The following is a 15,522-nucleotide window of genomic DNA, read 5'->3' as shown; positions in this document are numbered from 1 at the left end:
TATGATACTTTACCAACCTACGTATAATACAAAATATCGATATCAACCCTCTCAACTCATATGTATACCTACGTACTTACTGGGTATGTACCCAGGCATTTAAAAGACGGAACGAAAATAGTCATGGGGTATATCCATCTATCTTGGAGTCTATTTCTAAGTAAGACATCATCGTTGGAATCATGAACAAGCAGGAGAGCCCACGCGGTACCTCCAGCTAGGTATATATGAGCTCACTGATACCTGCTTAGGTAGATGCCTAGCCTTCGTTACGTACCTGAGTAGCTATTAGGCAGTCAGCCGTCTCTATCTCTATCACATCATATCAACGCCCTAATCACACAACCGCAACAAGCACACCGACCGCCACGCCCACAACTCCCAACACCCCCAACACCCGCATCCTCCCAGGCCCCTTACTCGCCCTCGCCACCGACTCACCACACATCGGCGCAATAATCCCATCGATCCGTTCCGCCATCTGCGCGAGGCCAAAGCCCTCCTTAACCCTCTCATTGCCCGCCCACGCCATAGCGTTCAGCTCCTGCGGCGTCATCCTGTTGAGCACGCGGTCCATGACGGCGGTCCAGTCGTCGACGCGGTCGGGGTCGCGCAGCCAGCCGGTGACGCCGTCGACGACGGTCTCGGTGGGGCCGCCGGTGTTGGCGGCGAGGACGGGGACGCCGGCGAGCATGGCCTCGAGGGGCACGATGCCGAAGTGCTCGTTGGTCGGCGTGTAGATCAGGAGCTGCGTGCACTCGAGGATGAGGCGCTTCAGGAGGCTGGGCACCGAGAGCACGAAGACGACGTCGACGTCGGTTGGAATGTCGCGGGGCGCGTGCGCCGTGCTGCAGGTGAGGCCGAGGGACTCGGTTAGGGCGACGAGTTCCTGGTGGTAGCCCACGTTCTCGGTGACGCGGGGGTCGTAGCCGCCCGCCAGCACGAGCTTGACGTTCTTACGGGCTTCGGGCGCGAGGCCGGAGAAGGCGCGGATGGCGAGGGCGATGTTCTTCTTGCGCTCGAAGCGGTTGATGCTGAGGAGCAGCTTCTTGCCCTTCCACCTCCCCTTCTCCTCCTCGATGTCGACCTTGACCGTAGTGTCGACGCAGGGGTACACGACCTTGAGGTCCTTCTGGCTCACCAGCGAGGGCCAGGTGCGGCTGACGACGCCTTTTGTGAAGTTGGAGTTGACGGCGATGGCGTCGGCGAAGCTCATGCTCCATTGCTCCCACCAGTCGAATGGGAGGCGGTACGCACGCTTCCACCATTTCTGGCGGCCCTGGGCGAGGAGGAGGTCCGGGAAGTGGCAGTAGAAGAAGATGCGGCCCTGGGGGTAGAGGTATTGTAGGAGCGGCAGGCCGGCGCTGAGCTGATCGACGAAGTAGGCATCGGGTCGTAGGTCCTGAAGCTCGGATGTGAAGTAGATTTGTAGGATTAGATGGAGTTGGCGGAGGATGGAGCAGAGGATGCTAAATCGGAAGAGGATCGAGGGGGGGACGATAGTATTTCCACGCACGCGGACGTCAAGTGTGCCTATTGGAATTGGTTATAATTAGCACTTTATCAGATGTAAGCTTTAATTAGGTATCTCATTAAAACATACCATCTCGAGCCTCATCGAAGCAATGGTTTGGATCGCAATGGCTTGTGAATATGACGACTTTATGTCCGCGATTCTGCAAGCCAACAGCAGCATCAACAACCAATCTCTCGGCACCCCCTATGCCAAGGTCTGGATGCAAGAACACTATTGTCTTGGGCTTATCAGTTGTGGTTTTTGCCATGTTGCGAAGTGCTTGGCATACGTGGCATATGTGGCCATAACTTTTTGAAGTGAAGGAAGTTCAATTCAATTCAAACAAAATGTTGAATAAGAATATTTGATAGTTATGTACATATGTAGTTACCTAAGGTTAGTTACCTAGTAGTTACATAACTATGTAGTTAAATGACAGGTACAAAACTACAAAGTACCTAGGTTAGCAAACGTATCCATTTCAGCCCTACACTGCATGTGCCCCACCAGCCCACCTACGTACATGACCCGCAAATCTTGCAGATGCCTTCAATGCTTATTTGACATATACATAATACTTCATCTTCAAATCACATATTACTACTAGGTATACTACTACATACTACTTGATAGTTGTAAAGACAACGAAAAAAAAAAAAAAAATAAGAATAAGAAAATAAAAACATATCAAGTCATTATAGCATAGCTAGCTTCATCTCATTCTAATATCAATTCCTCCCAGACTGCTACACATCTTCTCTTCTCTTCTCTTCTCCCTTCAGCTATTGCTTCATAATCATCCCCTCACCCCTTCACCATATTCTTTCTTTTCCCCTCTCCTGACTGTTGAAGAAAAAGAAGAAAAGAAAAGAGAAAAGATCCCTTCGTGCCCATCCCCGTAGCGCCGAACAATCTCGAGACGCCCCAAAAATGCGGGTATTGGTAGTGAAAGGAAAAAGAGAGAAAAAGAAAACCATGACGACCAGGTGTACACCTCGCCCAACCAAAAGACCTGACATACCGATGCGCCCTTCTGATTTTTTGCAACCGTCCAGAAATTATAAACAGAGAATCGAAGGTAGTGCCGTATGCTTGTTCCAATCTCCAGTAGACTACCACGTAGAATAGGTAGTCCTTAATGTGCAACATTTGTCTCCCTTCCCCTCCCTTCCCTTTACACTCACTCACTCACTCACAGAGCCCTCTTCGTACTCGTCCTTCTCATCTTGGTTCCCATCTTCATCATGTCTACGAGAAATTCCTAGCCCCAATTCGCTGCGCACATCCTTCTGTATCTTAAGAAAATACTTCTTTAGCGTCGCCAACCCGCGAAGAAACCCGCGATCCGGCTCATTCGGGTGCCTTGGCGGACATGGTTTATTTTCGGCCAAGTCCCCTGCTGTGACGCTATTGGCGAAGTCCGCCATCTTGAAATCGATCTCTTTCTTGTTCTTCTGCCGTTTTCTAGGGTCCCAAGCGTCCTCCGCGTCTGTTGGGAAGTCAGTAGTGGAGTCGTCCGCCGCCGTGTCGTACCCATCGTTGGATGTGTCTGCGTCGTAAAACATGAGTAGGCTAGCCGCATAGAACCGATAGCCGCGCAGCCTACGAATAGTCATTTCAAGTTGGTTTAATTTTTGTAGGATAGTTGGAATGTGTCTCAAGACGCTACTATAATCCACGCCGTCATAAAGGAACATGGTAAGAGCATCTTGAAATTCTGTCCCAGCTTTGAGGTCTCGTCCGTAATATTTGTCTTTGAACGCATAAGTCTGAGACTTGGCGTCCCAAGCCTGCAATCCGCAAACTCTCACACCTAACTCCCTTGACGTAGTTGCTGCACATTTGCGCCGTTGCGAATCCCGTTTCTTTGGGTTAGCCTCCACGCCGTACTGCCGAGTACCCATCTTCAAATCCATGATGCAAGGTCGTTTCATACCGGCCGTGAGGTCCTCCAAAAGGAGAAAATATTCGACTCGCGAGTCGTGCTGCGTCTGGGCTTCTTTGGGGTTGACAGGCCGCGGGATTCTCTTAAGCTCCATCGTCGGGCTAGGAAGTTCGGAAGGAAACTCTGATGAGAGGTTGGATGGGAATGTGGAGCTATCCGCAGTCCCATTTTCAACCAGTTCGGCCCCCTGTTTGAGTTCATTTCTTGGGTGGGGAAGTGTGCGCAAACCCGGATGAGTCTCATTATCTCTTATATATTCAACCTCGTCTAGGTCCTCGAAATATTTAAGGCTACCACGCGACTCCATGACATCTTCAGGCCTTCGCCGAAGCTTACTTCCCGAATTACGCCGCTTCCGCCTTTGCTGCTCAAACTTATCTGACAAAGTCTCGAGCTCAGGTGCGCTAGTCCCGGTAACGTCCTTCAAATGGTCCATACTCTCCGCTCTTAAACAACCTGGCTCTGCGCCTAAATCACTATGGCTGTGTATATTTAGTATCGGAGGGTTTGTAGAGTTCAAGTTGTCACTACGCCGAGAATCATCATAAAAGTCTTCTCGACAGGGCAAAGGGTTCCCAGAGCTTGTCGGTCGGTCCAGTCGTTGTACTGAGAGACGAGGTATCGATCGTTGATGAGATGCCGGCCTTCGATGCTTGTGCACCGCAATAGGCTGCTTCAAGAAGGCGTCATTAAAAACTTCATTTCGTAATCTCTTGTTAACAGTTGTGGCACCCCAACTATTAGTATGCCGATCTTCAAGGCTTGGCCGAGCAGCTGATACCGCATCGTGGTCCGACATCTGACTGTGGAGATCACGAAAATACTGCTGCCCCAAGGCTGCAGATGCACTTGCCGGACGGATATAGTCGCTAGACGTTACTGCAGGCCGTAGCAAACTTCGGGGAAGAATATGCCGGTTGTCGACAAAAGTAACTGTAGGGATCGGTGTCTGCGATGATTGAAGGGATTGGCTGACTATCCTGCGGTGATATCGCTGCTCCTCTCTCTCCGGGGCATCTAGTCCCTTCCGGGTACTTAGGCTTGCTGGCTCGTTGTTACCATTCGGTTGACTATCCTGATCACCTATCTTCCTTTCTAAAATATGACTGTCCTCTTTTTTAATCGTTGACTTTCGGCGCGGCTGCTTCTGGAACGTCACATTCAGAACACCAATGTACCTGGGACGTAGTTAGCTTGGATTTGATACTTAAGAGCCTTGCCATCAGGCGCAATGCAGGCCAAGGAGTGTAGCAATAAGACATGGCAATAACACACCTAGGTAAGAAAGGTAGGAGGTCACGGTGGTATCTTTCGATTTTTTCATAGAACTCATTTTCTCGGTTGTTTAATTGCTTGCAAACAGCTCTCTTCGAAAATCTCCAAATAGTTGTGTGGCCACCAACTTGATGCTTATAAGGTATGAGTTCAATTGCCTCCAACGGTAACTCTGGTGCAGGCTGGTGTTCATGGGCCATGTCTTCATAATACTGAGAAACTGGCCGAGACGATTCAACAGATAACCCACCAGATTTTGGGGGAAGCTCGGCTTCATCCTCGATAGCACATTCATCATCTATTCGTGGGAACTCTTCAATATGTGAGGCTGCTTCACGATTACGGTTAACATTACCACCATCCAGTCCATCAGGCTTTGCCTCATCCTCAGCTTCAGGCTCGTCCGCTTTCACCAGCCAAGGATGAAAACCCTCACTATGGGGTTTGCGAGAAGCAGGTGGTGTAACTTTCAAATCTTCAGGAAGAGCGTTGCCATTTTCTGGGGATTGATTCAAGCCCTGATGCGGTAAAAATACAGCAGATGATATCTTTTCTTCGGATGACTCGTCGCCTTCTTCAACAGCTCCCCCGATTTCCGCTATGTCACTTGACTTTCTGCTAACCTGCGCAGCGTCCTCACCAGATACAGCAGTGGAGCCGTTAGGTGCACCATAAACACCCGTCCTTGAAGCAAATTTTTCTTGGGAAGACGATTTTTTGAAAGGTTCTGTGGCAAGCTTCTGAGGGGTTTGCAGGCCAAAATAATCGAGTTCGGTAGCTTCGCTAGAAACTGATTCGGAGGTTGGAGCACCCCACGTAGGTGACTGCACGTGCAACACGCGAGGCGGAGACTGTTCACCTTCAATAGGCTGGGGCGATGAAGTTGGCGTCTCGAAAACATTGTTCTCGTCATACTTTTCTTCGCGGATGTCCGGTTGTAGACCCTTGGCAAGTAAAGCCTTTTCTCGTTGGTGACCCACGGATTTTGACTCCCTCCGTCTGCCTTTTTCTTCTGGGAGGCCTTCCTTAAAAAAGCGCAGACTGTGACTTGCTTTTCGACTACGAGTAGGCTCAACACCAGCTAAAACCTCTGTGATAGACTTCTCGACCTGCCCGTCCTGGTGTCCAATTATGTCGTTTGTGCCGATGGACCAAGCCTTCTCTGGGCCCATTGAGACGGTACGCTCGACTCTCCACGCTCGATATTGGGCCCGGGAATCGGAAACAGGTTCGGATTGATCATCAGTAGACGGCGCAATGTCAGAAACGCTAGCTGGGTGTGGAAGCATTGTATCTCCAACATTATCAGACTGTGTTTTAGGATAGTCTAGCAGACGCAAACGAATCTCTTGCTCCGTGCGTTCCAGTGATCGCCCTCTGCCCCCCATTCCGAAGTCAAAGTCCCGGCCATCTGCCAGCGCCGTGCTTACGCCTACGGCACCAGGCATTGCGATGGGCAAAGATGTTGTACTGTCTGGGGTTGGATATGTCGTCGAAGTTAAGAATGGAGCCGATATCGTTCTCGTCGCCTCAGATGGTCGTAGCTGGCCAGTTGACGTTAAAGAGCCGTGTTCAGTCGACTGAAGAAAGTCATTCTGCGGGTCAATCACCGCGTGTCTAGTGCGCGCTTCGGGTACATTTTTGGATTGGACAGGCTGGCTCGGTCCATTGAGCTGCACAGGCTTCTGCTCGGGATATCGTTCATCTGCCTGAGATGCGGAGTTGGATACGGAGGTGGGTGGGATTCCACGAGCAGAAGCGAGAGCCTGAGAGAGTAAAGATGGGCCATTAGATCTCTGGGGTGCGGTGGGTGGCCGAGATTTCTTATTATTATTTTGGTCGACATGGCCAGCAGCGAGGGATGGTGAAGGGGTGAATGTGAATGGCAGATGGGGACCAGGGGTGAGTGATACAGCAGGCGATACCGCAGGCGATACCGCAGACAAGAGACTTGCAGCTAGTGGTGCATTGTCAGATATAGAAGACGAACCAGTCACAGTCGGGGAAGAGAAGGATGGGCTGTCAGTCGCTGTCCAAGTGGCAGCGACTGCACTGAGACTGGGACTGGAACTGGAACTCCAACTACCAGTTGCCACACCTTGAGAGCTCACCGGTGCGGCAGTTGCGGCATTTTCGAGCTTACGAGACGGACTGGACATGAGGTAAACATTTGACGAATACCATGGCAGTGTGGGAGGAATGATTCGCAGGGGATTGGGGCAGGAAGCGGGAGGTTATTCAGGGCGGGAAGTGAGTTAGGTATAGGTATGTATTAAAAGGTGTATTAAAAGATGATTTATGATGGGAACATGGGAAAGTATTGTACAAGTAAGGTACAAAGTTTAATTCTACTTACTTTTTGGTGGCGGTTTCGGTCAAAGTGGAGAATCATACCTTAGGTAGTACGTACTAACTAGGTAGTTACCTAGTACTTTTACCTACATATGTGCCTAACCATGTACTTACTAGGTACTTAACATATGGATGGATATCCAGTAGGACAGCCATAAACTTGGGGTGCCTCTTGCCCTAAAAATGTAATTCTTAGGGGAGGGGCTCTTCCCCTAGACAGCCCTGGAGCCCTGGAGCCCTAGTCATGGAGGCCTTTCAATGTTAGGCATGCAGCCCTGGACATCAGCTTTCAATGTTCCCATCTCTGGAGGATTATGTACCTACCTAACCCTTGGCGAAAGACGGCTAATACGGCAACAGTCTAGTACGCATCATTTAATTGTTAGGTACCACTGTGCAGTAACTGGCAGCCCACGTGCTAACCAACCAGTCAATCCTAAAGCATCCAAAAACATCCACGATGAATCCAAAAACACCCAATACTACCTTACATCTACAGCATTCCACATTCCAGTCAGTCCCCAGGTTTCCGTCCTTAGTAGACTCCTTACATACCTAGGTACTAATAGGTGCCTATCTAATTAATACCACCTTGCTGCATTGGGAAAGCAAATCCTACTAAAGCCGAATCATCACTTTTGGCACTTATGGGGTCAATAGAAAATGCCACCGGGCTTGGTCGATAAAAGTGTCCAATGGCTCGGCTCAATCCCGTGTGCCATTGACTGACCGCTTCAAATGATACCCGAATTACCTGACCCAGTATGGTGAGGACTATATGCATGTTGTAATCTGGGTATATGCGAGATTCATATCCTTATGTACCTATCCATTTTGCTGTCCCCCTAAGATCAAACGTTGTTAATCATCTAACCTTACGAAGTAGACTAGAATTACCACGTAGGGAGATCCCCAAATGCCATACATGATGTTATCATTTTCGGATATCTATCCAGAACACGTTGCTGCCTTCTCACTTCTTACAGGCCATGTACATACATGTGTAGCATTGCCCACGCATACATAGTATGCACTATTTACATACATGCATACCTACCTCTAGTAGGCACCTACTAGTAGTACATAGGTAAGCTACACATAAGTATGCTTGTAGGTTAACATCTAGCCGTCCATAATCACGACGAACTTGTCACTTACCATGCCGTTTCGTTAGGGTGCGCCACGTCGTTTGTCAGACAGCTTGGATTGTGTTCCACGGAAGATTCTGTACGCCTACCTTGGCGCCATATAGCATTTCACCTCCTGACTATCGTCAGTCTAAAAGTGCAGGCTGTGAAGGTTTCACGGCATCATACCAAGTACAATGAAGCCCCGTATATGTAAGCCATAAACACGGATTGCTTCCTACCCCCCTATCTACCTATTAGACATGTATGTACCTTGTTACGACTATAACAACAAAATTGGAGGCATCTACATAGGAGCTCTCTGCCTTGTTCAACAGTTGGTAATCTTGAACCGTGTCGATCATGATCAATTATATTGAGTATCTACCGGGCACCTACTCAGATATTTGCAGACCCAGACTCAATATCAAACGCTCATTCGTTACATGCTATCTAAAAAAAAATACTTGAGTGTAATTCATCAACTTGCCGATCTCGAGATCTTTCCTCAACCAATCATTCAACAACGTGCCCTTTCTATGGTTTCTAGGTCCCCCAACACGACAATGATACAAGAACATCCACATCAGTCTCACAAAATCGAAGGCCACCCCATCGTCTTAGGAATTGTAGCAACAGCATGTGTCTTACATACCTAGCCTAGTCAACCCAGTGCTTGATGCGTTAGGATCACAGGAAAGTAATGGAATGATATCTGTTTACATACATAGGCAGGTATCTACGTAAGCATACCTCTAGTCCATATATAACTCCATATATTGATATGTCCAACAGTGTTGCTACCCAATACATTAGGTGGCTACCTGACTGCCTTATATACATGATACCTACTTACTTGTGAGGTAGGTAAGTAGAATAGAGCCGTATGCCTAAGTAATTATGGTTCCTACGAGCTAATTATTACCTCCCGCACCACCTCCTCCAGCATTGGGGGGGTTAGCAGGAGCATTTCCTTGATAGAATACTCTTGAAACCCAATCCCTAATGAAGTTATCATCTTCCGCAGGATATGTTCTGTGGACAGCCGCCTCGGCGTGCTGTAATAAGGCCCTTAAAGTCGGACGATCTTTAGGTTCGTGGCTCATACATCGCGCAAGCTCCGTGCGGAATCGTATGTCGATATAGGAATACTTGGCTTCTTCAAGTAGCAACGGGCAATAATGAAGTGGTAGTCTCTCGGATGATTGCGGCTGGGGTTTTTCGGGTACGTGAAGCTGCGTGATAAGCTGCCACATCGTCAACGCAATCCCCCACACGTTCGTTCTCTCGGTGTATTGCCCAGCCATTGGCGCTCCAGAGACCTCGGGGCCGAATTCGTGAGTAACGTGGAGAAGTTCCCATTCCTGCCCAAATTGCTCTGGGGCGAAGTAGCCATGCTTTGCTAGCCGGCGTCTGTCGTAGTAGTATCGGTTCCCCTTGTTACGCTTCATGGACTGTGCAAGCCCAAGGTCCCCGATCTATTTACTCATGGTCATTACATATTCCCAAGGCCGCTTCGTTTATTCTAGTTGCCTTACCTTCAGCCTCGGAATGAGGCGGTGCTCGCCGTCGCCGAATGGTTGAAGACTGCCTACGAGTACTTTTGGAAGCTGTCAATCACCGACTCTCTTATGGGTTAAGAATCGGCTGAGATCGTCTTCAACTTACTATTGGTTGGATCGAGATCGAAATGGACTATGTTCTTATGAGCCCACCGGACCGAGGCGGGGGGGATATATTCATAAAGCTCTCTGCCATCCGTCTTGAAATCCAAACTGGGGTTAGCTGCAGCGTTATCTGCTATGGTAGCACGCCGTCGGGGATGGAACTGTCGCGGGGGGTAACTGCAGCAATATTGTATTAGATCAGCCAAGTACTGAAACGACTACCCTTCCATATCCGATAGATAGAGAAAAGCAAAAATCGAGATGGATCTCTTACTCCATGCCAATACAGCCTTTAATCACTAATAATCATATCATTAGCTGAGACTGGCCAGAAGCGGAGGTATGTACAGGACCGAAGTCTGACTTACAGCAAAGCCAAAATTCCCAAAGCACACGGTTTGGAATACGCTCTTGTCTTATATCGATCATCCTATGTATAAGACTTGCCAAATCGCCGAATTCCATGAACTCTAGAATCATGTATTCTTTATGATTTACTTGATAGAGATCATGTACCTCCGCAGTAGGCATTAGGCGACCTTCATCTACTTGATCCAGGATAAATTCTCGGGATCTAATTTCACGTCTTCGTCTGTTAATTTCTCGTCGGCGGCGTCTAATCTTTTCATTCATCGCGGCTCGGCTGTTGTTGTTATCCCAACGGAATCTCCTATTTCTCTGGGGCCTTGGCCTTGGCCCAGGGCTGTCCGATCCACTGCTCGGCCTTTCTGAACTAGAATCATTCGACTCAAATACATCAAATCGGAAGTCTTCCCTCGGAGGCAATCCAACGTCTTCGGGCTGGATCTCCTGAATGGTATGGGCTGCGCGATCCATTTTCTGTGAAGCCTGTTAGCTAGCTTTTTGTGAGGCATATGGGGTTGGTCCTAGGCACCCTCATCATCCTCCGCTCTAGGCGGATATCTTCACTCATATACTCATGCAACCCAATCTTCAACACCAAATCGATATCCGGATTAGGATGCATTGGATCAGCCCATTTGAAATGTAGTGCCAGGCCGAGGCCACCATAGCCCAATGTTCTTTGGTAGGTAAATGGTCCCATTGACTGAAACCAATTCCTCGTTCTCCGAACTCGAGCTCTTATGTTTATTATCTTTCGGCCATCACTGTAACGTGGTGTGCCATCAATAGGACGCCTAAACGGTCGGCGGTACAATACTTGAAGAGCTTCTTGCCAAGCATTATTCCTAACCGGCCGGACGGGATTCTTCCTAGCTTTCGGAAACGGAAGTGCCAACCATTGTGCTCGGTATTGGCCTAGGGTGCTATTTCCGTGATTTGAATAACCCTCTGTTCGATATCTGCCAAACCACCAATTACTGGCTCGATACTCCTCTTCGAAGTTCCTAGGTGGTGCATGATTATTAGCCATTGCGTCTGATATTGTAGTGGTATAGTCTGACGTAAAGACACTAAACTCCACGTGCTGTGTAAGGGGAGAGGGGGGGGGGGGGGGGGGCAAGAATGGAGACTCTTGAATATATAGATTCGCTACACTCAAGCTTCATAGAATTTGAGCTAGGGCTGTGCTAGTTGAGATCTATATTGAGATATTGAAAAAGTACCGCTTTCGGAAGGAAGGCTGCGCCTGTACATTGTGACAATGGGTCTAATTTACAGGAGAATACCGCAACAAAGACTCGGGACACCCGAACTTGCGACTCTCGATACCCGGATCCGGAATTATGGCATGGATTTGGCTATTGTTGAAATGAACTTTACTGAATCTCCTTACCTGTTAGACATTACTTAGGTAAGATAATATATACTTAGGCACCTAAGGCCACTTGAGTACTACCTAAGATGACAGGATTCTGAAAAGGGTCTCGATATAGCGCTGTGTATATCGTGCATCATGTGACATATATCGGGTTTTCGAAATACTCGAATAACAATTCATTGTTTCCAAGTTTGCATTTGTGTTAAGAAGATAACTAGGTACCTTACATGGTTTAGGATAAGTTCAAGGATGGATAAGTTTAAATTCACACTTGGATAGCAATGCTGCTGTGGCTGTTGTTGTTAATGATGTTTAATGTTGTTGTTATATTTAAGTTATTTATTATGGAGCTTCAGCTTTAACTACCAGGCATACCTACATAATTACCTAATACATAACTATAAGGTAATACTAATTATATACATAACTAATAATATCGTTTAAAACTTTAACCTTATAAACTAAGGGTTTAAGATTATATTACATAATAAGTACTTATAATAATCTTATATAAATAATACGTTAAATAATATATATTATTATATAAATAAATGTGGGTGGATTTATATATTAAAAAAATAAGATTTAAGGATTAAACCTTATTATTAAAATATTTTTAAATATATAATTATAATGTTTTACATTTTTCTTTTTAACATATTTACCACCATTTATTAAGGGGGGATAATAATATTTATTTTAAACATTTTTAAGTTTTGTTTTAATAACGTTAATAAACTTTAATATAAATATTCTCAAATTATATAACTATTTAATAAATATTAAAAATAAGTAACGTTATATTAAAATAACGATAAAATGTTAAAAATATAGTTTTTTAAAATAAGGGGTTAATCGGATAAATTGTTAGGACATGGCCATGGACGTGGATGGCCACCATGGCTACTGCCATGTGGGCATCCCCATGGTTGCTGCTGCCACAGCTGGCTGAACCTTATCTGTGTATATATAGCCAGCCTGAGACGCTGGGAGCTCAGCTCTCTTCTTCTCTTCTATATATTTTTCATTGACTGTTTGACCTTTTGAGTCCCATCATCTGGTAGCATCTCTTGCTACGGTTGGAAGACCTCCAACCCCCATACCATCCCGGTTCATCCGAAGGGTGAGCAATATGCTCACCTAGAAAATCCTCAGACCTCTTGGTTGTTGAAGGGTCAATCAACAACCCCATCCTTATTCATTGCCCATATCCTTATTGATTGCCCAACCATGGACCCCATCCTTATTCATTGATCAACCATGGATCCCATCCTTATTCATTGCCCATATCCTTAATCATGGACCAACCATGCCCATCCTTATTCATTGACCATATCCCTATTCATGTCCTATTCTTATTCATTGACCATATCCCTATTTTGCCCATCCTTATTCATTGACCACATCCTTATTAATTGACCATATCTCTTATCCATTGCTATATGGATACCTACGCCCCTGGGACAACTCTTATATCATTTATCCATTGCTGTCTAACTACCTCTCTTCAATCCGACCGACCCCCATAGATATATCAATCTGTTTCAGCATATCCGCCGCCGGTCCGACACCCACCGAGCGCAACGAATGCTCTCCCTGGCCAGGAGACGTTCGTGGCTGGAACCATCCTTATTACTTCAACTCTCGGTCCCCCCAACCGACGAGATCAATCTTCAATTCTCGGTCCCCCCAACCGACGAGATCAACCTTCAATTCTCGGTCACCTCAGCCGACGACACCCTCCAACACAACCATTCAACATGGTTGTCTTGGAAACACTATTCCCCTTATATCTTTATCCCTATATATCAGCAGAGCCTCAGGCAACCTAACACCACACCAACCACCTAGGGCTTAAGCACATGTATCCCGCTAGGAGGACTGTCTGGAGTTACTTCAATTATCGAAGCAGCACGGGTCTGCTTAGAGATTCGTATCAGGGATCAACACACATGTGTGTATGTATTGGATTTGGATAACGTGGACGTTATCCTTTCCATTAAAAGGGGGGTGATGTTAGGACATGGCCATGGACGTGGATGGCCACCATGGCTACTGCCATGTGGGCATCCCCATGGTTGCTGCTGCCACAGCTGGCTGAACCTTATCTGTGTATATATAGCCAGCCTGAGACGCTGGGAGCTCAGCTCTCTTCTTCTCTTCTATATATTTTTCATTGACTGTTTGACCTTTTGAGTCCCATCATAAATAAAATATAATGTATTTTATATAAAAAATAATAAAATAAGTTATAATAGTTAATAAATTATAGGTTTTTTAAATTAAATAAATAATTTTTAGATTTTTTAATTTAAATAAATTAATTATAAATTTTTTAATTAAATGACTTTTAAATAAACGATTTTTAAAATAAACAATTTTTTAAATAAACGTTAATTTTTAAAATAAAGTTTTTAATTAATAATAACGTTTTAATTAATAAAAGATTAAAATAATTTTAAAAATAATAAAAGTTTTAATTATTAAAAAAAACTAAAAAATTAAAAATGAGGTTATTATTATAGCTTTTTCGGTATAAGGGTATTAAATAAATATAGTGGTGGTTATATAATAAGGGTACGTATTAACGCGGTACGTACATAGCTGGAGGAGGTACTTATATAACTTAAATTATATAAGGAGTTAAATCCCTTTTTTACTTTTAAATTTAAACCTCCTTCCTTAAATATTAATATTACATTAATTTTACTTTTATTGTTTTTATTTTACTTGTTATTTAATTTATTATACGTACGTATTTATTAATATATAAGTGGATTTATATATTAAAAGGATAAGATTTAAGGATTAAATTTTGTTATTAAAATGTTTTTAAATATATGACTATAATGCTTTACACTTTCCTTTTTAATATACTTGTCATTATTTTATATGCATAGGTGTGGTTGATTAGGTATAAGGCGGAGATAATAATTGTGGAACCTTATGTATAATATATTTAAAAACACCTGCAATTGTTGTATAAGATTTTAAATAAAGTTAAATAAACGTGGAAAAGTTAAATGGAAATTTGGATTTAATCACCGTGATATAACATAGTCATGTATCTTTAACACATGCAAGTATCATAATGTATGTAGTAAGATAACTTAAATTATATATGTATGTATATACTTCTAATGAAAATTATGTTATCCAATGTTACTAGGTAGTTATGTACTCTGTATGTAGGTATGAATGATGGATGGATCAATCATGATGCAACATTGAATGGAAACACAAAGAACTTCAATGTTGAATAACTACATAGTACTACATCGTATTTACCTAGTTAGTAGGTACATAGATAATAATAGCACTCGCTTAGTAAGGTATGTATTTAACAACGATGTAATATGTTCCATATGACTCCATCATCTATCATAATTGCATTCAATTTGATCCTAACCCAATTTTCCAAGTTTACGAGTTTATTATTGCCTTAAACCCAACCAACCTTCTTTTTCCGATTGCATCTTTGCATCTTTGCATCTTTTTTAGTAATTATTTCTATTCTTTTCCCATTCCGTCCATCAAATCGGATACCTGCAGCAGTACCTAGTAAGAGTCCTGCAACCTTCGCCCCGAGTTTGCGGCTCGTTTACCATTGTATTCTGTATTCTTCATCCCATCCCATCCCATCCCATCCCATCCCATCATCTCCTCTCCTTTCTAATTCGGACTTTCAATTTCTAATCTCAACTTTCTTTTTTTCCATTTGAGATATCCCAACTTTGTATTTTTGGAGACGCTTCTTGCTGCCACCATCATTTCAAATTTCCTCCTCTACTTTACTCCCTTCCCTTCCCTCCCCTCCCCTCCACTTTGTGCCTCCCACCTTCAAGTGCTTCTCCCACCTTGTCATACGTAGTGCATCACTTTGTTGTTAGCCTATG

The 15,522-nt window shown here is 44.9% G+C and overlaps 3 protein-coding genes across 3 annotated transcripts; all 3 read right to left on the bottom strand.

Annotated features, from left to right (window-relative positions):
• Window positions 1-121: 121 nt before the first annotated feature.
• On the bottom strand, window positions 122-1,903 carry GGS25DRAFT_481850 (glycosyltransferase family 4 protein). Its single transcript, XM_049260227.1, has 2 exons — window positions 1,604-1,903; window positions 122-1,533 (listed from the first exon to the last, which is right to left on the bottom strand). Exons 1-2 carry the CDS (start codon window positions 1,782-1,784, stop codon window positions 338-340), a joined length of 1,377 nt encoding a protein of 458 aa, XP_049118984.1. The 5' UTR covers window positions 1,785-1,903; the 3' UTR covers window positions 122-337.
• A 190-nt stretch (window positions 1,904-2,093) lies between these two features.
• On the bottom strand, window positions 2,094-7,026 carry GGS25DRAFT_481849 (SAICAR synthase-like protein). Its single transcript, XM_049260226.1, has 2 exons — window positions 4,737-7,026; window positions 2,094-4,639 (listed from the first exon to the last, which is right to left on the bottom strand). The coding sequence occupies exons 1-2, from the start codon at window positions 6,893-6,895 to the stop codon at window positions 2,701-2,703; spliced, it is 4,098 nt and encodes a 1,365-aa protein (XP_049118983.1). The 5' UTR covers window positions 6,896-7,026; the 3' UTR covers window positions 2,094-2,700.
• A 1,933-nt stretch (window positions 7,027-8,959) lies between these two features.
• On the bottom strand, window positions 8,960-11,940 carry GGS25DRAFT_481838 (kinase-like protein). Its single transcript, XM_049260225.1, has 7 exons — window positions 11,642-11,940; window positions 10,778-11,252; window positions 10,251-10,722; window positions 10,157-10,181; window positions 9,884-10,059; window positions 9,754-9,815; window positions 8,960-9,693 (listed from the first exon to the last, which is right to left on the bottom strand). The coding sequence occupies exons 1-7, from the start codon at window positions 11,650-11,652 to the stop codon at window positions 9,130-9,132; spliced, it is 1,785 nt and encodes a 594-aa protein (XP_049118982.1). The 5' UTR covers window positions 11,653-11,940; the 3' UTR covers window positions 8,960-9,129.
• Window positions 11,941-15,522: the final 3,582 nt, after the last annotated feature.

Source organism: Hypoxylon fragiforme (genome assembly GCF_022984875.1).
Source record: "Hypoxylon fragiforme strain CBS 206.31 chromosome Unknown GGS25scaffold_3, whole genome shotgun sequence".
NCBI classification, from domain to species: domain Eukaryota; kingdom Fungi; phylum Ascomycota; class Sordariomycetes; order Xylariales; family Hypoxylaceae; genus Hypoxylon; species Hypoxylon fragiforme.
The sequence above is the reverse complement of the archived record's forward strand: the minus strand, read 5'-3'. Positions and strand labels throughout refer to the sequence as shown.

Excerpts from the sequence above, each read along its gene's own strand:
- GGS25DRAFT_481850 (XM_049260227.1), bottom strand. The coding sequence starts at position 1,784 with ATGGCAAAAACCACAACTGATAAGCCCAAGACAATAGTGTTCTTGCAT. Across the intron at positions 1,534-1,603 it reads CTTCGATGAGGCTCGAGATG|GCACACTTGACGTCCGCGTG; the intron begins GTATGTTTTAAT and ends CAATTCCAATAG.
- GGS25DRAFT_481849 (XM_049260226.1), bottom strand. The coding sequence starts at position 6,895 with ATGTCCAGTCCGTCTCGTAAGCTCGAAAATGCCGCAACTGCCGCACCG. Across the intron at positions 4,640-4,736 it reads CTCCTACCTTTCTTACCTAG|GTACATTGGTGTTCTGAATG; the intron begins GTGTGTTATTGC and ends ACTACGTCCCAG.
- GGS25DRAFT_481838 (XM_049260225.1), bottom strand. Across the intron at positions 10,723-10,777 it reads TAGAGCGGAGGATGATGAGG|AAAATGGATCGCGCAGCCCA; the intron begins GTGCCTAGGACC and ends CAGGCTTCACAG. Across the intron at positions 10,182-10,250 it reads TTGGGAATTTTGGCTTTGCT|TGATTAAAGGCTGTATTGGC; the intron begins GTAAGTCAGACT and ends TATGATTATTAG.